This window comes from Nerophis lumbriciformis, linkage group LG08, assembly GCF_033978685.3.
Source record: "Nerophis lumbriciformis linkage group LG08, RoL_Nlum_v2.1, whole genome shotgun sequence".
In the NCBI taxonomy this organism is placed as follows: Eukaryota; Metazoa; Chordata; class Actinopteri; order Syngnathiformes; family Syngnathidae; genus Nerophis; species Nerophis lumbriciformis.
Genome location: NC_084555.2, coordinates 5378301 through 5403686, shown reverse-complemented (window position 1 = coordinate 5403686; position 25386 = coordinate 5378301). Strand labels below are relative to the sequence as shown.

General features: G+C 39.8%; 1 protein-coding gene across 1 annotated transcript in view; it reads left to right on the top strand.

Annotated features, from left to right (window-relative positions):
• aqr (aquarius intron-binding spliceosomal factor) overlaps positions 1-5228 on the top strand; it is a 132531-nt gene extending 127303 nt beyond the window's left edge. The window contains exon 36 of the mRNA XM_061968174.2: positions 4756-5228. Within this exon, the coding sequence (XP_061824158.2) occupies positions 4756-5124 (369 nt within the window). The 3' untranslated portion in view covers positions 5125-5228. The remainder of the gene's footprint in view (positions 1-4755) is intronic.
• Positions 5229-25386: the final 20158 nt, after the last annotated feature.

The window sequence follows — 25386 nt, the reverse complement described above, 5'->3', positions numbered from 1 at the left end:
ATACAATGATTTGCAACTCCTTTTCAACCCATATTCAATTGAATGCACTACAAAGACAAGATATTTGATGTTCAAACTCATAAACTTTATTTATTTTTTTGCAAATAAGTAGTATTTGGTAGTTGGGAGAGGGCATGTTCACCACTGCGTTACATGGCCTTTCCTTTTAACAACAATCAGTAAACATTTGGGAACTGAGGAGACACATTTTTTAAGCTTCTCTGGTGGAATTCTTTCCCATTCTTGCTTGATGTACAGCTTAAGTTGTTCAACAGTCCGGGGTCTTCGTTGTGGTATTTTAGGCTTCATAATGCGCCACACATTTTCAATGGGGGACAGGTCTGGACTACAGGCAGGCCAGTCTAGTACCCGCACTCTTTTACTATGAAGCCACGTTGATGTAACACGCTTGGCATTGTCTTGCTGAAATAAGCAGGGGCGTCCATGGTAACGTTGCTTGGATGGCAACATATGTTGCTCCAAAAACTGTATGTACCTTTCAGCATTAATGGTGCCTTCACAGATGTGTAAGTTACCCATGTCTTGGGCACTAATACACCCCCATACCATCACAGATGCTGGCTTTTCAACTTTGCGCCTATAACAATCCGGATGGTTCTTTTCCTCTTTGGTCCGGAGGACACGACATCCACAGTTTCCAAAAACAATTTGAAATGTGGACTCGTCAGACCACAGAACACTTTTCCACTTTGTATCAGTCCATCTTAGATGAGCTCAGGCCCAGCAAAGCCGACGGCGTTTCTGGGTGTTGTTGATAAACGGTTTTCGCCTTGCATAGGAGAGTTTTAACTTGCACTTACAGATGTAGCGACCAACTGTAGTTACTGACAGTGGGTTTCTGAAGTGTTCCTGAGTCCATGTGGTGATATCCTTTACACACTGATGTCGCTTGTTGATGCAGTACAGCCTGAGGGATCGAAGGTCACGGGCTTAGCTGCTTACGTGCAGTGATTTCTCCAGATTCTCTGAACCCTTTGATGATATTACGGACCGTAGATGGTGAAATCCTTAATTTCCGTGCAATAGCTGGTTGAGAAAGGTTTTTCTTAAACTGTTCAACAATTTGCTCACGCATTTGTTGACAAAGTGGTGACCCTCGCTCCATCCTTGTTTGTGAATGACCGAGCATTTCATGGAATCTACTTTTATACCCAATCATGGCACCCACCTGTTCCCAATTTGCCTGTTCACCTGTGGGATGTTCCAAATAAGTGTTTGATGAGCATTCCTCAACTTTATCAGTATTTATTGCCACCTTTCCCAACTTCTTTGGCACGTGTTGCTGGCATCAAATTCTAAAGTTAATGATTATTTGCAAAAAAAAAAAAAAGTTTATCAGTTTGAACATCAAATATGTTGTCTTTGTAGCATATTCAACTGAATATGGGTTGAAAATGATTTGCAAATCATTGTATTCCGTTTATATTTACATCTAACACAATTTCCCAACTCATATGGAAACGGGGTTTGTTTATATATATACACACACACACACACACACACGTGTGTATATATATTCCAACACAGTGTTACTTTTTAAACTGTCAATATTAAATATACTTCCAAAAAAATCTAGTTTATAATGATTACCTATGTTTACTACACTACTGTGTATGAATGTTGGTCATTATAGTGGTACAATGAGCCCATGTTGTTCATTTAGTTTGAAGTTAAAATATTCCCACACGTTTGGCTTTGGAAGTTTTTTTCTTTATTTTTGCTACCTTGCCGTCATACTTACTAACGAGTCGCGATGTGTGTGTGCGTGTAAGCTCGCGGTGCCGCCCACAAAGAAAAGAAAGATTGTGACTGACAAGAGGGTTCACTGCGTTCATTTCTTTCTTTCTTTAGTTTATTTCGAACATGAACACACTTACAGTATAATACATCACACAATTTCATATCATTTCACTTCACATCATGTCCGAAAAGGAGTAGGAAGAAGCAAAGCTTATTTAATCCTACACCTTTCTAAATTGAATTCTGCTATTGAATAAAAGGGTGCTGAGAGTGAACTCTATTGCACCACATATGGAAGCGAGAGAGGAAGAGAACAAACACATTTAACGATGACGGGAAAATTATCAAGTTTATTTATCTTTTAATTAAGCCCAATTAAATTGATCAACTTTATTATATATTTTATTATTATATTATGACATTTTTTTAAATTTTTTATAAACTCTGTCGAGGTTACTGATTTTTTTAATTTTATTATTAAGGAAATACTATGTAATGTAATAAGTACAGGTGAAACTCCAAAAAATGGAATATTGTGCAAAAGTTAATGTCAGCAATTCAACTGCAAATGTGAAAATATAATATAATTGCATGCAGAGGTGGGTAGTAACGCGCTACATTTACTCCGTTACATCTACTTGAGTAACTTTTGGGATAAATTGTACTTCTAAGAGTAGTTTTAATGCAACATACTTTTACTTTTACTTGAGTATATTTATAGAGAAGAAACGCTACTTTTACTCCGCTACTTTTATCTACATTCAGCTCGCTACTCGCTACTAATTTTTATCGATCTGTTAATGCACGCTTTCTTTGTTTTGGTCTGTCAGACAGACCTTCATAGTGCCTGCGTTTCAACAAATACAGTCACTGGTGACGTTCACTCCGTTCCACCAATCAGATGCAGTCACTGGTGACGTTGGACCAATCAAACAGAGCCAGGTGGTCACATGACCTGACTTAAACAAGTTGAAAAACTTATTGGGGTGTTACCATTTAGTGGTCAATTGTACGGAATATGTACTGTACTGTGCAATCTACTAATACAAGTTCCAATCAATCAATCAAAAGTGTGAAGGAAAAAAGACCATTTTTTATTTCAACCGTACACCCCGTCAAAAGCCTAAAGACTGACTGCACAGTTCCTGTCTTCACAATAAAAGTGCCGCTCCATCGCGCCTGCGCTTTCAAAATAAGAGTCTCCGAAAGCCCGCGCAAACAAGCTAGCAAGCTACGGAGTTTGCCGCCAATGTATTTCTTGTAAAGTGTATAAAAAACGAATATGGAAGCTGGACAAATAAGGTGCCAAAAACCAACCACTTTCATGTGGTATTAGACAGAAAGGAGGAACTTTTTTTCTCCTCCATTTGAAAACGTGGACGCTATCAGCACTACTGTCTGATTACAATCAATGCAAGTCATCAGAATCAGGTAATACACCAACTTATATTCTTGTCTTCATGAAAGAAAGGAATCTATATGTGTTAAACATGCATGTATATTCATTAAAACACTATTAACATGTAAACAAAAACAGCAAAAAAAAAATATATAAATTATATACTGTATATATCAATGTATGTATGTATATATATATATATATATATATATATATATATATATATATATATATATATATGTGTGTGTGTGTGTGTGTGTATATATATATATGTATATATGTGTGTGTGTGTGTATATATGTATATATATATATATATATATATATATATATATATATATATATATATATATATATGATATGAGTGTGTATGTTACTCATCAGTTACTCAGTACTTGAGTAGTTTTTTTACAACATACTTTTTACTTTTACTCAAGTAAATATTTGGGTGACTACTCCTTACTTTCCATCCATCCATCCATCCATCTTCTTCCGCTTATCCGAGGTCGGGTCGCGGGGGCAGCAGCCTAAGCAGGGAAGCCCAGACTTCCCTCTCCCCAGCCACTTCGTCCAGCTCCTCCCGGGGGATCCCGAGGCGTTCCCAGGCCAGCCGGGAGACATAGTCTTCCCAACGTGTCCTGGGTCTTCCTCGTGGCCTCCTACCGGTCGGACATGCCCTAAACACCTCCTTAGGGAGGCGCTCGGGTGGCATCCTGACCAGATGCCCGAACCACCTCATCTGGCTCCTCTCGATGCGGAGGAGCAGCGGCTTTACTTTGAGCTCCCCCCGGATGACAGAGCTTCTCACCCTATCTCTAAGGGAGAGCCCCGCCACCCGGCGGAGGAAACTCATTTCGGCCGCTTGTACCCGTGATCTTGTCCTTTCGGTCATAACCCAAAGCTCATGACCATAGGTGAGGATGGGAACGTAGATCGACCGGTAAATTGAGAGCTTTGCCTTCCGGCTCAGCTCCTTCTTCACCACAACGGATCGATACAGCGTCCGCATTACTGAAGACGCCGCACCGATCCGCCTGTCGATCTCACGATCCACTCTTCCCTCACTCGTGAACAAGACTCCGAGGTACTTGAACTCCTCCACTTGGGGCAAGATCTCCTCCCCAACCCGGAGATGGCACTCCACCCTTTTCCTTACTTTTACTTGAGTAATAAATCTCTAAAGTAACAGTACTCTTACTTGAGTACAATTTCTGGCTACTCTACCCACCTCTGATTGCATGCAAACTGAAATTATTAAACAAAACTTTTCATCTTTTTTTTTTAGGTTTCATCTGCAGATGTTATATATATTTTTAATTTTAAGTTAAATGTGTAATATTATGAAATTGATTAAATGTATCTTGTGGAATAATTATTTTTGCAAAAAAAACAAAGAAGACACTTTTTTTATAATGCTATTTTTCAAAAAGAATATGGTTTAATTCTAAATACTTCAGCAAAAGAAACCTTCAAAAATTGTTCAACCCTCTTAAAGTGTAATAGAAAATGTTTGCGTCATACTGACCACGTATAAATACATTGGTATTTATTCCACTTGTGCACAACTTCTCACCGTGTTGTTTCTTCCTCTTGCAGCAACAATTAGCTAAACCTCCTTCACAAGACACGCCTGATGCTGCAGCCAACGGCCAGCCAAACAACTCTGAGGAGGAGAAGAAGGTGGAGGTGAAGGAGGAGGGAGAGGTGATGGAGGTGCAGGAGAAGGAGAAGCAGACCCCCATGGATCAGGATGAGACCCCAACTGTAGAGGAGAAGAAGAAGGAGGAGGAGGTGAAAAAGAAAGAGATGCAGGAGGAGGAGGAGGAGCAGACCCCCATGGATCAGGATGAGAGCCCAACTGTAGAGGAGGACAAGTCGCAGCGGAAAGAAGAGAAAGATGGAGGGAAAGCCGTGCAGATGCCTCCACATCCAGGCCAAGACAGCGACAGCGAGGACGAGTCATAAAACTTTCTGAGACACTGAAGGGGACCATCACATGATGTCATCATCACGCTTTCAATTGTGTAACTTTAGTCATTTTTAATAAAAACATCAGAATATTTTTCAAAGCTGTGGTCCTGAGGATAGTCTTGAACCCATAACCCATACACTTTTTTAACTGAAATATTTACCTGCTGTGATGAGGTAAGAACATCATGGAATGGCCTCGCTCCTTTTCTGGCATGGTTCAGTTTCAGTATGGAGTGATGTGAAATGACTGTACTTCCACTCTAGCATCGCATTAGCAGCCTCCTTTGCATTCAATTTCATTCAGCTGCGGTTACTGTATTTTTCGGACTATAAGTCGCAGTTTTTTTTCATAGTTTGGCCGGGGGTGCGACTTATACTCAGGAGCGACTTATGTGTGAAATTATTAACACATTACCATAAAATATCAAGTAATATTATTCATCTCATTCACGTAAGAGACTAGACGTATAAGATTTCATGGGATTTAGCGATTAGGAGTGACAGATTGTTTGGTAAACGTATAGCATGTTCTATATGTTATAGTTATTTGAATGACTCTTACCATAATATGTTACGTTAACATACCAGGCACGTTCTCAGTTGGTTATTTATGCCTCATATAACGTACACTTATTCAGCCTGTTGTTCACTATTCTTTATTTATTTTAAATTGCCTTTCAAATGTCTATTCTTGGTGTTGGCTTTTATCAAATAAATTTCCACCAAAAATGCAACTTATACTCCAGTGCGACTTATATATGTTTTTTTCCTTCTTTAATATGCATTATCGGCCGGTGCGACTTATACTCCGGAGCGACTTATAGTCCGAAAAATACGGTAATTCAGGCTTTATGTAGGAATCTGGCCAGAAATGGTACTGCAATCACGGTCCAAATTCTGTAGTCCCCTATCCAGCTCCATGGACTGGGCTACTCAAAGGAACTTCAAACTTCCTCTGCCTCTTACTAGAGGTCGAGGTGCTGGGACCAAAATAGCTGAATAGACAAGCTTTGTCAATAATAAGTCTATAACCAACACATTTTACACAGAAATTAGGCTATTTTCAGGAAGAAGTACATCATGCCTGCGTACAATATCACAACAAATGGCAATTTATTGTCAGCACTATCAGAAAACAAAAGACTAAAAACGAACTACAACCAACACTAGCAATGGTTATTCTGGTGAAAATGAGTAGAGAATGCTTAGCAGCCTAATGTACACCCAAAACTAAAGAGGAGACATTTTACCAAGGGATGCCTATAGGCTACGCTTTCAAACATTTCAGATTGCCATACACAAACCCCGTTTCCATATGAGTTGGGAAATTGTGTTAGATGTAAATATAAACGGAATACAAAGATTTGCAAATCATTTTCAACCCATATTCAGTTGAATATACTACAAAGACAACATATTTGATGTTCAAACTGATAAAATCTTCTCCGCCTTTAGTCATCTCCATCTTTCAAAGGTATCCCCCGATACAAATCTTCGTTCGTCATAAATAAGTTGAGGATTGTAACGACGCCTTTTACATTTACTAAGGTCTGACATGTTTAGTAACTTTACCGTTGGCAGTAGCCCGACGATGAGGGCAACCTGGATGTGACACACTCACGGACTTACTAATTGGTTAAAACGGGACATCGAAATGAAAACAATAATATTTCGGGGCTGTAAATCTAATGTTGAAATGAGCATATCCCGGCTGAACTACTGTTATCAGTTATATTCAGGTATTGGAAAAGAACATCATTTATTAGTGCCTTTTGACACATCATGGCCATTTTAATGATGACTTGACATGCAATTATTAGGGCCCACCATGGCCCATTGCAAAAGGACTCCCACAGGGAGTCCTTATGCAATGGGACATAAGGACCTATTGTATTTCTAAGGTTTTATTCTTATTATTATTATTAGGGCCCGCACGGCCCATTGCAAAAGGACTCCCACAGGGAGTCCTTATGCAATGGGACATAAGGACCTATTGAATTTCTAAGGTTTTATTATTATTATTAGGGCCCGCACGGCCCATTGCAAAAGGACTCCCACAGGGAGTCCTTATGCAATGGGACATAAGGACCTATTGTTCTTCTAAGGTTTTATTATTATTATTATTATTCTTTCTTATTCCGCAGCTTTGCGCACTACTTTCACCCCCTTAACATGCTTCAAAACTCACCAAATTTGACGCACACATAAAAAAACACGAACAAAACTCTTTGGTAAAAATACCAAATCCCAAAACTCAAAATTGCGCTCTAGCGCCCCCTACCAAGTAAACTTGTTCTAACTCCCCGTACGAATGTCGTAGAGACATGAAACAAAAACCTCTATGTAGGTTTCACTTAGACTTAAATTTTTGTAATTTATTTTCTCGGGCAAAAATCTACAGGAAGTTTGCTATTCCCCCTTCAACACTCAATTTGAGTAAAATCAGTCACTTTCGCCTCTTTCAGCTGTAATTTGACCCCCTTAACATGCTTCAAAACTCACCAAACTGAACGCACACATCAGGACTGGCAAAAACTGTGATCTAATAAAAAAACCTAACCCCAAATTCAAAATTTGCGCTCTACAGAATTTTTTTAATAAAACTGATAAAAAACTGCTCCTCGGAATAAAAAAATTACAAAACTGCCTGTAACTCACACTGGGAAGGTCGTAGAGACATGAAACAAATACCTCTATGTAGGTCTCACTTACACCTACATTTCATAAATTTACAACCCCCTGCAAAAATCAACAGGAAGTTTGCTATTCCCCCTTCAAAACAACATTTTTGTTAAAACCGGTCACCTTCCTTCAAAATCTATCTCCTCTGAGCGCGTTTGTCGTTTTGCCTTCAAACTAACACAGGTGAGAGATAAAACCCTTGTGATTAAAAGTATAGATGGGATTTGTAATACCTGCTCCGGTTTTGATTTTATGACCCTTCAAAGACCCGCTGCACTGATGCTCCTGCGGTGCTGTTTTTCTAAGATGGCTGCTCAAAAGCAGGAAGCACCAACGTGCCCACACAATGCAGACAAGGTAGGTACACTAGACAAAAGTCTTGGGACACTTCAGACTAAAAGTAGACAAAAGTATTGGGACACTTAGGACTAGCACCTGCCAAATACGCGGGCCCGACCAACGCTGCTTGCAGCTTTAATTAGGGCCCGCAATGGCCCATTGCAAAAGGACTCCCACAGGGAGTCCTTATGCAATGGGACATAAGGACCTATTGTTATTCGTCCGTTTTATTATTCTTTATTATTATTATTCTTCCGCCGCCTCTTCGAACACTAATTTGACCCACTTAACATGCTTCAAAACTCACCATATTTGACACACTCATCAGGACCTGCGAAAATTGTCTTTTGATAAAAAAACCGAACCCCAAAAATCTAAATTGCGCTCTAGCGCCCCCTAGGAAAAAAAAAAAACAGACTGCCTGTAACTCCCACTAGGAAGGTCGGAGAGACATGAAACAAAAACCTCTATGTAGGTCTGACTTAGACCTAGTTCTCATAATTGTATGTCTTCGGGCTAAAATCTACAGGAAGTTGGCAATTCCCCCTTCAAGACAAAAAAGTACTAAAAACAGTCACTTTTGCCTCTTTGAGCTGTATTTTGACCCCCTTAACATGCTTCAAAACTCACCGAACTGAACGCACACATCAGGACTGGCAAAAATTGCCATCTAATAAAGAAACCGAACCCCAAATCCAAAAATTGCGCTCTACAGCAATTTTTGAATAAAACTGATAAAAAACTGCTCCTCGGAAGAAAACAACTACAAAACTGCCTGTTACTACCACAAGGTCGGACAGACATGAAACAAATACCTCTATGTAGGTCTTACTTAGACCTACTTTTCATTAATTCACAACCCCCAGCAAAAATCTACAGGATGTTTGCTATTCCCCCTTCAAAACAATTTTTTTGGAAAAACCGGTCACCTTCCTTCAAAAACTATCTCCTCTGAGCGCGTTTGTCCTTTCGGCTTCAAACTAACACAGGAGAGAGATTAAACCCTTGTGCATAGATTAACAGAAGCGTTTTGTGATACCTGCTCCGGTTTTGATTTTATGACCCTTCAAAGACCCGCTGCACTGATGCTCCTGCGGTGCTGTTTTTCTAAGATGGCTGCTCAAAAGCAGGAAGCACTAACGTGCCCACACAATGCAGACAAGGTAGGTACACTAGACAAAAGTCTTGGGACACTTCAGACTACAAGTAGACAAAAGTATTGGGACACTTAGGACTAGCACCTGCCAAATCCGCGGGCCCGAACAACGCTGCTTGCAGCTTTAATTGGTCTTGTTCTTTATATTTATTCTTCCGCCGCCTCTTCGAGCACTACTTTGACCCACTTAACATGCTTCAAAACTCACCAAATTTGACCCACACATCAGGACCTGCGAAAATTGCCTTTTTTATAAAAAAGGAACCTCAAAAATTAAATTTGCGCTCTAGCGCCCCCTATAAAAACAAAAAAAGTACACTGCCTGTAACTCCCACTAGGAAGGTCGGAAAAACATGAAACAAAAACCTCTATGTAGGTCTGACTTAGACCTAGCTTTCATAATTGTACATTGTCGGGCTAAAATCTACAGGAAGTTGGCAATTCCCCCTTCAAGACAAAAAAGTACTAAAAACAGTCACTTTTGCCTCTTTGACCTGTAATTTGACCCCCTTAACATGCTTCAAAACTCACCAAACTTAAAACACACATCAGGACTGGCTAAAACTGTCATCTAATGAAAAAACCTAATCCCAAATCCAAAAATTGTGCTCTACAGCTATTTTTTAATAAAACGGACAAAAAACTGCTCCTCGGAAGAAAAAAACTACAAAACTGCCTGTAACTCCCACTGGGAAGGTCGGAGAGACATGAAACAAAAACCTCTATGTAGGTCTCACTTAGACTTACATTTCATAAATTGACAACCCCCAGCAAAAATCAACAGGATGTTTGCTATTCCCCCTTCAAAAAAATTATTTTGGAAAAACCGGTCACCTTCCTTCAAAAACTATCTCCTCTGAGCGCGTTTGTCCTTTCGGCTTCAAAATAACACAGGAGAGAGATTAAACCCTTGTGCATAGAATAACAGAACCGTTTTGTGATACCTGCTCCGGTTTTGATTTTATGACCCTTCAAAGACCCGCTGCACTCATGCTGCTGCGGTGCTGTTTTTTTAAGATGGCTGCTCAAAAGCAGGAAGCACCAACGTGCCCACACAATGCAGACAAGGTAGGTACACTAGACAAAAGTCTTGGGACACTTCAGACTAAAAGTAGACAAAAGTATTGGGACACTTAGGACTAGCACCTGCCAAATACGCGGGCCCGTCCAACGCTGCTTGCAGCTTTAATTATTATTATTCTTTCTTATTCCGCAGCTTTGCGCACTACTTTCACCCCCTTAACATGCTTCAAAACTCACCAAATTTGACGCACACATAAAAAAACACGAACAAAACTCTTTGGTAAAAATAAAAAATCCCAAAACTAAAAATTGCGCTCTAGCGCCCCCTACCAAGTAAACTTTTTCTAACTCCCCGTAAGAATGTCGTAGAGACATGAAACAAAAACCTCTATGTAGGTCTCACTTAGACTTAAATTTTTGTAATTTATTTTCTCGGGCAAAAATCTACAGGAAGTTTGCTATTCCCCCTTCAACACTAAATTTTAGTAAAATCAGTCACTTTCGCCTCTTTCAGCTGTAATTTGCCCCACTTAACATGCTTCAAAACTCACCAAACTGAACGCACACATCAGGACTGGCAAAAACTGTGATCTAATGAAAAAACCTAACCCCAAATCCAAAAATTGTGCTCTACAGCAATTTTTTCATAAAACGCACAAAAAACTGCTCCTCGGAAGGAAAAAACTACAAAACTGCCTGTAACTCCCACTGGGAAGGTCGGAGAGACATGAAACAAAAATCTCTATGTAGGTCTCACTTAGACCTACATTTCATAAATTGACAACCCCCAGCAAAAATCAACTGGAAATTTTCTATTCCCCCTTCAATACAACATTTATGTTAAAACCGGTCACCTTCCTTCAAAATCTATCTCCTCTGAGTGCGTTTGTCGTTTTGCCTTCAAACTAACACAGGTGAGAGATTAAACCCTTGTGATTAAAAGTATAGATGGGATTCGTAATACCTGCTCCGGTTTTGATTTTATGACCCTTCAAAGACCCGCTGCACTGATGCTCCTGCGGTGCTGTTTTTTCAAGATGGCTGCTTAAAAGCAGGAAGCACTAACGTGCCCACACAATGCAGACAAGGTAGGTACACTAGACAAAAGTCTTGGGACACTTCAGACTACAAGTACACAAAAGTATTGGGACACTTAGGACTAGCACCTGCCAAATACGCGGGCCCGTCCAACGCTGCTTGCAGCTTTAATTATTATTATTATTATTATTCCGCAGCTTTGCGCACTACTTTGACCCCCTTAACATGCTTCAAAACTCACCAAATTTTACACACACATCAGTAATATACGGCAAAACTTTTTATCAAAAAACCAAACCTCAAAACTCAAAATTGCGCTCTAGCGCCCCCTAGGAAAAATAAAAACTAGACTGCCTCTAACTCCCACTAGGAAGGTCGGAAAAACATGAAACAAAATCCTCTATGTAGGTCTGACTTAGACCTAGTTCTCATAATTGTACATCCTCGGGCTAAAATCTACAGGAAGTTGGCAATTCCCCCTTCAAGACAAAAAAGTACTAAAAACAGTCACTTTTGCCTCTTTGAGCTGTAATTTCACCCCCTTAACATGCTTCAAAACTCACCAAACTGAACACACATATCAGGACTGGCTAAAACTGTGATATAATGAAAAAACCTAACCCCAAATCCAAAAATTGCGCTCTACAGCAATTTTTGAATAAAACGGACAAAAAACTGCTCCTCGGAATAAAAAAATTACAAAACTGCCTGTAACTCCCACTGGGAAGGTCGGAGAGACATGAAACGAAAACCTCTCCGTAGGTCTCACTTACACCTACATTTCATAAATTGACAACCCCCAGCAAAAATATACAGGAAGTTTGCTATTCCCCCTTCAACACAACATTTTTGTAAAAACCGGTCACCTTTCTTCAAAAATTATCTCCTCTGAGCGCGTTTGTTGTTTCGGCTTCAAACTAACACAGGAGAGAGATTGAACCCTTCTGATTAAAAGTTGGCGAAAGAGTTGTGATACCTGCTCCGGTTTTGATTTTATGACCCTTCAAAGACCCGCTGTACTGATGCTCCTGCGGTGCTGTTTTTTTAAGATGGCTGCTCAAAAGCAGGAAGCACCAACGTGCCCACACAATGCAGACAAGGTAGGTACACTAGACAAAAGTCTTGGGACACTTCAGACTAAAAGTAGACAAAAGTATTGGGACACTTAGGACTAGCACCTGCCAAATACGCGGGCCCGAACAACGCTGCTTGCAGCTTTAATTACATATGTCTCCTTTTAAATAGCGATAGATTTGTCTCAATTGGGGCGGTTCACGACAATCCATGTAACCATAGCAACGTTTACAAACAACTCCAAACCGGGCCAATCGATTAGATACATTCGCACTTTTTGTCTGAATTTGTTTCAACTTTTGCTACATTTAGACAATTTTGTTTAGTCGTTTTTAGCAAATTGCATCAATTAGTAGGGTTATTATCGGTACTGGAGGGGTCACAGGCATGCTTGCCAACCTTGAGACCTCCGAATTCGGAAAATGGGGGGGGTTTGGTGGTAGCGGGGGGTGTATAGTGTAGCGTCCCGGAAGAGTTAGTGCTGCAAGGGATTCTGGGTATTTGTTCTGTTGTGTTTATGTTGTGTTACGGTGCGGATGTTCTCCCGAAATGTGCTTGTCATTCTTGTTTGGTGTGGGATCACTGCAGACTGTATTGATATATATTGATAAATAATGTAGGAACCAGAATATTAATAACAGAAAGAAACAACCCTTTTGTGTGAATGAGTGTAAATGGGGGAGGGAGGTTTTTTTGGGGTTGGTGCACTAATTGTAAGTGTATCTTGGGTTTTGTATGTTGATTTAATAAAAAAAACAAAACGATACCGATAATAAAAAAAAACGATACCGATAATTTCCGATATTACATTTTAAAGCATTTATCGGCCGATATTATCAAACGAGGATTAGGGTTTAAAAACCAGGATTGGGGTTTTGAGGTCAGGGTTTTGCGGTTGGGTTTAACGACTCGGTCTTAGTGTTTTAGTGTTAGATTTAAAGATTTGAGGTCTGAATAAAATGTGTTAAGGGTTGAAATTAATTAATGTGCCTTGTATGACATCATGACTTTTATAAAGGTTACCCGAAATGATGTTAGTCAACAAACTTGACTATTCTCCTTCTGATTCCAAACAAGGGTCATGAATAAAATGTGTCTCGGTTTTATTTTAAAATCAATTTCGCCGACGTTACAGTTTGTGTCACAACAGGAAACCGTACAAAAACATGTGACTACTTTTTTTTTCGGTTTGTGTACTAAAAGACTTTTGTGGTCTTAAAAGTTTGAGTTGAGCTTTAACACCAGGAAAAATATGTTAAGATTTGTTTTAATAAAGATAAAAAAAAGACAGAAAGGATTGGAAAAGTCTCTGAATTATAGAGATGTCCGATAACGGCTTTTTTGCCGATGTTCCGATATTGTCCAACTTGGTGGTAGCGGGGGGATGTTTATTGTAGCGTCCCGGAAGAGTTCGTGCTGCAGGGGATTCTGGGTATTTGTTCTGTTGTGTTTATGTTGTGCTACGGTGCGGATGTTCTCCCAAAATGAGTTTGTCATTCTGAAAATGAGTAAAATTAACTGTTAAAGGTTAGTACTATTAGTGGACCAGCAGCACGTACAATCATGTGTGCTTACGGACTGTATCCCTTGCAGACTGTATTGATATATATTGATAAATAATGTAGGAACCAGAATATTAATAACAGAAAGAAACAACACTTTTGTGTGAATGAGTGTAAATGGGGGAGGGAGTTTTTTTTTGGGTTGGTGCACTAATTGTAAGTGTATCTTGGGTTTTGTATGTTGATTTAATAAATAAAAAAAACGACGTTACAGTTTGTGTCACAACAGGAAACCGTACAAAAACATGTGACTACTTTTTTTTTTGGTTTGTGTACTAAAAGACTTTTGTGGTCTTAAAAGTTTGAGTTGAGCTTTAACACCAGGAAAAATATGTTAAGATTTGTTTTAATAAAGATAAAAAAAGACAGAAAGGATTGGAAAAGTCTCTGAATTATAGAGATGTCCGATAACGGCTTTTTTGCCGATGTTCCGATATTGTCCAACTTGGTGGTAGCGGGGGGGTGTTTATTGTAGCGTCCCGGAAGAGTTAGTGCTGCAAGGGATTCTGGGTATTTGTTCTGTTGTGTTTATGTTGTGCTACGGTGCGGATGTTCTCCCAAAATGTGTTTGTCATTCTGAAAATGAGTAAAATTAACTGTTAAAGGTTAATACTATTAGTGGACCAGCAGCACGTACAATCATGTGTGCTTACGGACTGTATCCCTTGCAGACTGTATTGATATATATTGATAAATAATGTAGGAACCAGAATATTAATAACAGAAAGAAACAACCCTTTTGTGTGAATGAGTGTAAATGAGGGAGGGAGGTTTTTTTTGGGTTGGTGCACTAATTGTAAGTGTATCTTGGGTTTTGTATGTTGATTTAATAAAAAAAAAAAAATGACGTTACAGTTTGTGTCACAACAGGAAACCGTACAAAAACATGTGACTACTTTTTTTTTTGGTTTGTGTACTAAAAGACTTTTGTGGTCTTAAAAGTTTGAGTTGAGCTTTAACACCAGGAAAAATATGTTACATTTGTTTTAATAAAGATAAAAAAAAGACAGAAAGGATTGGAAAAGTCTCTGAATTATAGAGATGTCCGATAACGGCTTTTTTGCCGATGTCCGATGTTCCGATATTCAGAGGTGTGGACTCGAGTCACATGACTTGGACTCGAGTCAGACTCGAGTCATGAATTTGATGACTTTAGACTCGACTTGACAAAATGTAAAAAGACTTGCAACTCGACTTAGACTTTAACATCAATGACTTGTGACTTCACTTGGACTTGAGCCTTTTGAATTGACATGACTTGACATGACTTGCTACTTTCCCCAAAACCCAAAGATGAAAAAGTTATTCGGGAGCGCTCCGTATTTTTCATTGTGTACTTGTCTATCAGCGTTGCGTGTGTCAGCTGGTGTGCTCTCAGTACAACAGCCAATCAAATTAGATCTACTTTGTTTTCATCACACAGCATTCATCCAATCAAATTGCAGGACAACCAACGAAGAAGACATGTCCAAACCACACGCCAGTGAACAAAAAATGATACCTAAAATAATTTCGTTTGGGTATAAAAATTACGAGGTGGTCAACACAAAACGGTTTGCAGTATGCAACACATGCGGTTCGAAAATTACTGATGGAGAGGCAACAACTTCCAACTTCGTCCGGCATTTGAAGTTGCACAAAGAAGGGTAAGTTTTGAATGTAAGATAACGTTTATTGGCTAAGTAACGTGACTTTTATTTGCTGTGTAGTTAAATCAGTGAGGCTGTAAACTCACTGCTAACGTTATAACGTTATTGCAAACACGGGAATCTGTTGCAGTTCACTACCTTATTCATACTTTTTGTTCAGTGATTTTTTTTAAGCAGGGTTATGTTAGTCAATATATCACACGTAACGTTAGACGGCGGTCAGCAGCACCGCGTATTTTAGCCACCTAAAAAAAGACAAAAATAGTAAAATAAAGGTCAGTTAAAATGTATACTATATTATGAATATGTGTACCGTTTTAGCTAGCTTTCTGACATACTGTTGGTTGTTTACCTCAGTGGTCCCCAACCACCGGGCCGCGGCCCGGTACTGGTCCGTGGATCGATTGGTACCGGGCCGCACAAGAAATAATTTTTTCATTTTTTTATTTTTTTAATTAAATCAACATAAAAAACACAAGATACACTTACAAGTAGTGCACCAACCCAAAACAACTCTCTCCCCCCTTTTGTTCTGGGCATTGAACATGAAGACTCTTCCTTCACTGTTCCGAGTGGCCATGAGAGTCTTGGCAGTGCCTGCCTCCAGTGCTCCAGTGGAGCGAGTTTTCAGCCATGGTGGCATCATACTACGCCCCCATCGTGCACAAATGACTGACAGACTCTTGGCTAATTTGGTCTTTTGCAAATGCAATGCAGCATAGGGCCCTGACATAAAAAGTACAACTTTTTTGTTATGTTCACGTATATGTCATGTTTTTTCAATGTTAACACTTTTGTACAAATAAGTACATTTGCACTTTATTTTTCAATGTGTTTGTTCTGTAAAGGAATGAGTTAATGTTTAAAATGACTGGTTAATAGTGCTATTATAAAGTGCAATGTCAGCACAATTTTCTTTACTGCAATTTAAAATGCACTTGTTTTAATAAATAAATACAGCGTTTGAAAAGCATACACAATCTGTGTTAATATATTAGTCTGTGGTTAAAAGGACTTGAAAGGACTCGAAACTCAAAATGCAGGACTTAGGACTTGACTTGAGACTTTCCAGTCTTGACTTTGGACTTGACTCGGGGCTTGCCTGTCTTGACTCGGGACTTGACTCGGACTTGAGGGCAAAGACTTGAGACTTACTTGTGACTTGCAAAACAATGACTTGGTCCCACCTCTGCCGATATTGTCCAACTTGGTGGTAGCGGGGGGGTGTTTATTGTAGCGTCCCGGAAGAGTTAGTGCTGCAAGGGATTCTGGGTATTTGTTCTGTTGTGTTTATGTTGTGCTACGGTGCGGATGTTCTCCCAAAATGTGTTTGTCATTCTTGTTTGGTGTGGGTTCACAGTGTGGCGCGTATTTGTAACAGTGTTAAAGTTGTTTATACGACCAACCTCAGTGCATTGCATTGGCTTGTGTGTGTGTAAAAGCCGCATATGTTATGTGACAGGACCGGCACGCTGTTTGTTTGGAGAAAAAAACGGGCGTGACGACAGGTTGTAGAGGACGCTAAAGGCAGTGCCTTTAAGGCACGCCCCCAATATTGTTGTCCGGGTGGAAATCGGGAGAATGGTTGCCCCGGGAGATACCAATATATACAGTCGTGGAATTAACACATAATTATGCCTAATTTTGACAACCAGGTATGGTGAAGATAAGGTCCTTTTAAAAAAATGTAATAAAATAAAATAAGATAAATAAATTAAAAACATGTTCTTGAATAAAAAAGAAAGTAAAACAATATAAAAACAGTTACATAGAAACTAGTAATAAATGAAAATGAGTAAAATTAACTGTTAAAGGTTAGTACTATTAGTGGACCAGCAGCACGCACAATCATGTGTGCTTACGGACTGTATCCCTTGCAGACTGTATTGATATATATTGATATATAATGTAGGAACCAGAATATTAATAACAGAAAGAAACAACACTTTTGTGTGAATGAGTGTAAATGGGGGAGGGAGGTTTTTTTTGGGGTTGGTGCACTAATTGTAAGTGTATCTTGGGTTTTGTATGTTGATTTAATAAAAAAAAAAAACGATACCGATAATAAAAAAAACGATACCGATAATTTCCGATATTACATTTTAAAGCATTTATCGGCCGATATTATCAAACGAGGATTAGGGTTTAAAACCCAGGATTGGGGTTTTGAGGTCAGGGTTTTGCGGTTGGGTTTAACGACTCGGTCCTAGTGTTTTAGTGTTAGATTTAAAGATTTGAGGTCTGAATAAAATGTGTTAAGGGTTGAAATTAATTAATGTGCCTTGTATGACATCATGACTTTTATAAAGGTTACCCGAAATGATGTTAGTCAACAAACTTGACTATTCTCCTTCTGATTCCAAACAAGGGTCATGAATAAAATGTGTCTCGGTTTTATTTTAAAATCAATTTCGCCGACGTTACAGTTTGTGTCACAACAGGAAACCGTACAAAAACATGTGACTACTTTTTTTTTCGGTTTGTGTACTAAAAGACTTTTGTGGTCTTAAAAGTTTGAGTTGAGCTTTAACACCAGGAAAAACATGTTAAGATTTGTTTTAATAAAGATAAAAAAAAGACAGAAAGGATTGGAAAAGTCTCTGAATTATAGAGATGTCCGATAACGGCTTTTTTGCCGATGTTCCGATATTGTCCAACTTGGTGGTAGCGGGGGGGGGTGTTTATTGTAGCGTCCCGGAAGAGTTAGTGCTGCAAGGGATTCTGGGTATTTGTTCTGTTGTGTTTATGTTGTGCTACGGTGCGGATGTTCTCCCAAAATGTGTTTGTCATTCTGAAAATAAGTAAAATTAACTGTTAAAGGTTAGTACTATTAGTGGACCAGCAGCACGTACAATCATGTGTGCTTACGGACTGTATCCCTTGCAGACTGTATTGATATATATTGATAAATAATGTAGGAACCAGAATATTAATAACAGAAAGAAACAACACTTTTGTGTGAATGAGTGTAAATGGGGGAAGGAGGTTTTTTTTTGGGTTGGTGCACTAATTGTAAGTGTATCTTGGGTTTTGTATGTTGATTTAATAAAAAAAAAAAACGATACCGATAATAAAAAAAACGATACCGATAATTTCCGATATTACATTTTAAAGCATTTATCGGCCGATATTATCAAACGAGGATTAGGGTTTAAAAACCAGGATTGGGGTTTTGAGGTCAGGGTTTTGCGGTTGGGTTTAACGACTCGGTCTTAGTGTTTTAGTGTTAGATTTAAAGATTTGAGGTCTGAATAAAATGTGTTAAGGGTTGAAATTAATTAATGTGCCTTGTATGACATCATGACTTTTATAAAGGTTACCCGAAATGATGTTAGTCAACAAACTTGACTATTCTCCTTCTGGTTCCAAACAAGGGTCATGAATAAAATGTGTCTCGGTTTTATTTTAAAATCAATTTCGCCGACGTTACAGTTTGTGTCACAACAGGAAACCGTACAAAAACATGTGACGACTTTTTTTTTTCGGTTTGTGTACTAAAAGACTTTTGTGGTCTTAAAAGTTTGAGTTGAGCTTTAACACCAGGAAAAATATGTTAAGATTTGTTTTAATAAAGATTAAAAAAAAGACAGAAAGGATTGGAAAAGTCTCTGAATTATAGAGATGTCCGATAACGGCTTTTTTGCCGATGTTCCGATATTCAGAGGTGTGGACTCGAGTCACATGACTTGGACTCGAGTCAGACTCGAGTCATGAATTTGATGACTTTAGACTCGACTTGACAAAATGTAAAAAGACTTGCAACTCGACTTAGACTTTAACATCAATGACTTGTGACTTCACTTGGACTTGAGCCTTTTGAATTGACATGACTTGACATGACTTGCTACTTTCCCCAAAACCCAAAGATGAAAAAGTTATTCGGGAGCGCTCCGTATTTTTCATTGTGTACTTGTCTATCAGCGTTGCGTGTGTCAGCTGGTGTGCTCTCAGTACAACAGCCAATCAAATTAGATCTACTTTGTTTTCATCACACAGCATTCATCCAATCAAATTGCAGGACAACCAACGAAGAAGACATGTCCAAACCACACGCCAGTGAACAAAAAATGATACCTAAAATAATTTCGTTTGGGTATAAAAATTACGAGGTGGTCAACACAAAACGGTTTGCAGTATGCAACACATGCGGTTCGAAAATTACTGATGGAGAGGCAACAACTTCCAACTTCGTCCGGCATTTGAAGTTGCACAAAGAAGGGTAAGTTTTGAATGTAATATAACGTTTATTGGCTAAGTAACGTGACTTTTATTTGCTGTGTAGTTAAATCAGTGAGGCTGTAAACTCACTGCTAACGTTATAACGTTATTGCAAACACAGGAATCTGTTGCAGTTCACTACCTTATTCATACTTTTTGTTCAGTGATTTTTTTTAAGCAGGGTTACGTTAGTCAATATATCACACGTAACGTTAGACGGCGGTCAGCAGCACCGCGTATTTTAGCCACCTAAAAAAAGACAAAAATAGTCAAATAAAGGTCAGTTAAAATGTATACTATATTATGAATATGTGTACCGTTTTAGCTAGCTTTCTGACATACTGTTGGTTGTTTACCTCAGTGGTCCCCAACCACCGGGCCGCGGCCCGGTACTGGTCCGTGGATCGATTGGTACCGGGCCGCACAAGAAATAATTTTTTCATTTTTTTATTTTTTTAATTAAATCAACATAAAAAACACAAGATACACTTACAAGTAGTGCACCAACCCAAAACAACTCTCTCCCCCCTTTTGTTCTGGGCATTGAACATGAAGACTCTTCCTTCACTGTTCCGAGTGGCCATGAGAGTCTTGGCAGTGCCTGCCTCCAGTGCTCCAGTGGAGCGAGTTTTCAGCCATGGTGGCATCATACTACGCCCCCATCGTGCACAAATGACTGACAGACTCTTGGCTAATTTGGTCTTTTGCAAATGCAATGCAGCATAGGGCCCTGACATAAAAAGTACAACTTTTTTGTTATGTTCACGTATATGTCATGTTTTTTCAATGTTAACACTTTTGTACAAATAAGTACATTTGCACTTTATTTTTCAATGTGTTTGTTCTGTAAAGGAATGAGTTAATGTTTAAAATGACTGGTTAATAGTGCTATTATAAAGTGCAATGTCAGCACAATTTTCTTTACTGCAATTTAAAATGCACTTGTTTTAATAAATAAATACAGCGTTTGAAAAGCATACACAATCTGTGTTAATATATTAGTCTGTGGTTAAAAGGACTTGAAAGGACTCGAAACTCAAAATGCAGGACTTAGGACTTGACTTGAGACTTTCCAGTCTTGACTTTGGACTTGACTCGGGGCTTGCCTGTCTTGACTCGGGACTTGACTCGGACTTGAGGGCAAAGACTTGAGACTTACTTGTGACTTGCAAAACAATGACTTGGTCCCACCTCTGCCGATATTGTCCAACTTGGTGGTAGCGGGGGGGTTATTGTAGCGTCCCGGAAGAGTTAGTGCTGCAGGGGATTCTGGGTATTTGTTCTGTTGTGTTTATGTTGTGCTACGGTGCGGATGTTCTCCCAAAATGTGTTTGTCATTCTTGTTTGGTGTGGGTTCACAGTGTGGCGCGTATTTGTAACAGTGTTAACGTTGTTTATACGACCACCCTCAGTGCATTGCATTCGCTTGTGTGTGTGTAAAAGCCGCATATGTTATGTGACAGGACCGGCACGCTGTTTGTTTGGAGAAAAAAACGGGCGTGACGACACGTTGTAGAGGACGCTAAAGGCAGTGCCTTTAAGGCACGCCCCCAATATTGTTGTCCGGGTGGAAATCGGGAGAATGGTTGCCCCGGGAGATTTTCGGGAGGGGCACTGAAATTCGGGAGTCTCCCGGGAAAATGGCAAGTATGGTCACAGGGTTGCAGCCCTCAGTAAGTCACTGAAGTGACACAACTTGCCGTGTTTAATACGGGACAAAACGGCCAACGAACCGCAACATATCTTATATTGTTGAAAAGGTCTTAATTGCGCCTACAGTGCGACTTCATATTTGGAACATTTTGTGTTACCATGGGGATGCTATTAAAGAAAAACAATCTCAATGGGTCCATTGATTAGATACACTTGGCACCCTTGGTGGCTTTTTTTTTTTTTTCAGAAAAAGGCTGGGGACATTACCTCTTCATAGTTTCATTTCTCAACAGATTTGAACTGTTCCAATGTCTGAATGTTCAGTACATTCAGTCCATGCAATCTTGCTGGGTGCTAGCATGTTAACTATTTTTGCTATTTTACTCGTTAAAAATACAAACATATAACAGACATGGTATTGGAACATTATAAAAATGCCTTACCACTTTTGATATTTCCTCTTATCTGGTTACGAGCATTTAACCTTAAAATAATTGATTTTGATACTTGATATGCAAACTTAAAGAAAGTTTGATCATATTAGGCCTATACTGGCTCACCTGCACTGGCTTCCTGTGCACTTAAGAAGTGACTTTAAGGTTTTACTACTTACGTATAAAATACTACACGGTCTAGCTCCGTCCTATCTTGTCGATTGCATTGTACCATATGTCCCGGCAAGAAATCTGCGTTCAAAGAACTCCGGCTTATTAGTGATTCCCAGAGCCCAAAAAAAGTCTGCGGGCTATAGAGCGTTTTCTATTCGGGCTCCAGTACTATGGAATGCCCTCCCGGTAACAATTAGAGATGCTACCTCAGTAGAAGCATTTAAGTCCCATCTTAAAACTCATTTGTATACTCTAGCCTTTAAATAGCCCCCCTGTTAGACCAGTTGATCTGCCGTTTCTTTTCTTTTCTCCTCTGCTCCCCTTTTCCTTGAGGGGGGGGGGCACAGGTCCGGTGGCCATGGATGAAGTGCTGGCTGTCCAGAGTCGGGACCCGGGGTGGACCGCTCGCCTGTGCATCGGCTGGGAACATCTCTGCGCTGCTGACCCGTCTCCGCTCGGGATGGTGTCCTGCTGGCCCCACTATGGACTGGACTCTTACTACTATTATGTTGGATCCACTATGGACTGGACTCTCACAATATTATGTCAGACCCACTCGACATCCATTGCTTTCGGTCTCCCCTAGAGGGGGGGGGTTACCCACATATGCGGTCCTCTCCAAGGTTTCTCATAGTCATTCACATCGACGTCCCACTGGGGTGAGTTTTTCCTTGCCCGTATGTGGGCTTTGTACCGAGGATGTCGTTGTGGCTTGTGCAGCCCTTTGAGACACTTGTGATTTAGGGCTATATAAATAAAGATTGATTGATTGATTGATGAACTTCTCCTATGTTAGCATGTCAATGTTAGCATGCTAACTTTTTATGCAAGCATTTTTGCAAATTTGACTAAAAATCACGGCTTTTGATACGACATCTTAGAAGTACGCTAACTTTTCTTTATGTTATGCTAATGTTTTATGCTAACATTTAATTAATTTAATTCTTTTAAACCTAAAAATCATGGCTTTTGATACTTGCCACCATCTTAGAAGTACACTAACTTTTCCTGTTGTCATGCCAACATTAGCCTGTTAATAATTATGCTAGCATTTAAACTCATTTCAATCCTTAAAGCCTAAAATTAGTGGATTTTGATACTTTTCACCATTTTGTAAATACAGTATGCTTACTGTTCCCATTATAACATGCTGTTAGAATGTTAATGTTTTATGCTATAATTTTTTTTTTTTTATCAAATATTATTTGTTTGAACCTAAAAATCATTGTTTTCAACACTTGGGTCTGGTAACTTTTCCTATGTTATCGTGTCAACGTTAGCATGTTAATGTTTTATGCTAGTTTTTTTTTTATAAAGTTTTGTTAATTTGAAGCTACAATCATGGATTTTGATACTTCGAGCCATCTTCGAAGTATGTTAACCGTGGGGCGGTATAGCTCGGTTGGTAGAGCGGCCGTGCCAGCAACTTGAGGGTTGCAGGTTCGATCACCGCTTCCGCCATCCTAGTCACTGCCGTTGTGTCCTTGGGCAAGACACTTTACCCACCTGCTCCCAGTGCCACCCACACTGGTTTAACTGTAACTTAGATATTGGGTTGCTGGTTGTTCCATCTCCATCGTTGGGGTCCCTGCGGGTGGGGTGGGTGGTTCCCGTGGCCCTGTGCCTGGGTGGTCCTGCGGCGGCCGGTTTGGGTGGGGTGGCCGGGGGCTGGCCTCGCCGCGCTCTCCGGGGGTGGGGGGTGGGCTCGTGGGGGCCCGGTTGCCGGTGGGGCGGGGGCGGTCTTCCCGTCCGGTTGCGGGGAGTCTCTGGGTCCCTCGGGCGGGGCGTCTCGCCTTTCTGCCCGTGTGGGGTGTGGTCTCTCGCTGGCTTGGGGTCTGGCTGTCCCCTGCTTTTCTCGTGCCCTGTCCTCTGCCGGGTGCGTCTGTCTGCGGCCTGCTGCTGGCCCTTGTGGGCGGTACGGTGGGTCGGGCTCTGGGGTTCCTGTCGCTGGCCGGCTTGGCTGCGTGGGGGCGGTGGTCCCTGGTTCCCTGGGCACCACGCCTCCTGTTTGTGGGTTGGGCTCTCGGGGGTGATGGGGCCGTGCTCTGGCTCCCACGCACTCTGGGAGTCGAATGTATTGTACATGCAAATTCACATATGCTCACATACGTACATAGGTACCTACGCTCCCACATACATACACAAATACAGTACATATTTACCTACCTAATGTTCGTACATCCACACGCACATTCAATATACAAACATACACATACACATACTGTACATATACATTCACTGTACAAACACATATACACATTCTGTACATATACATTCATTGTACAAACACATATACACATTCTGTACATATACAAGTACATACTGTATGCATACTTACACTCATGCACATAATCACGTTGCATCAAACATATATTAACGTTGTTGCCCTAGGGTAAACTGGGTGTAACACATGGCACACTGACAAAGCTTAACCTATTGTGACTATAACAATCTACAAGGTTAATGTAGGTTGCTTCTCTTTCTCCCCCTCCATTTTTCTGCATTCTTTCGTATCTCAAGTTATCATTACGTATATGTATTGTTGCATTTAAACAACTGTATTGTTGATAATAAAGGTAAATTATTTGTATTGTTCATTATCAATAGCGCTATTTCTATTGGTATTTGTATTGATCCATTTGTAGTGTAATAATGCTCATGGTTATTTCTGTATTATTTTTTATTTTTCGCTAACTGCTTATTTGCTATTACTTTTACCATCATATTTGTACATGTCATATTTGCTGATGTTGCTCTATTGTTGTTGTTGTTTGCTGTTGTTGTTTTTGTCTCTCTGTCTAATCCCCCTCTTGTCCCCACAATTTCCCCCTCTGTCTTCTTTTTTTTTCTCTTTCTATCCCCTCCTGCTCCGGCCCGGCTGCACTAAATGATAATATAAATACATTTAATAAAGTCAAATACAAATAAGGCAACAAGAGAAGTATCCTACACTTCTCTTTTGTAAAGTAAATCTGAACAGCCGACATGGGCATCTACATCAACTATATGATTTGCCTGAGAAGCTGGACAGGACATAAAAAAAAAAAAAAAAAAAAAAAAAAAAAAAGATATTGGGTTTCACTATGTAAAGCGCTTTGAGTCACTTGAGAAAAAGCGCTATATAAATGTAATTCACTTCACTTCACTTCACAACTTTACATTTCTGTTCAAAAGGCAACATTTGGAATATAGTTTTTGGTTTTGGAGGTCATCAGGTAAGGCTGCTTCCACTTCATGACTATTAGGTGGTTTTA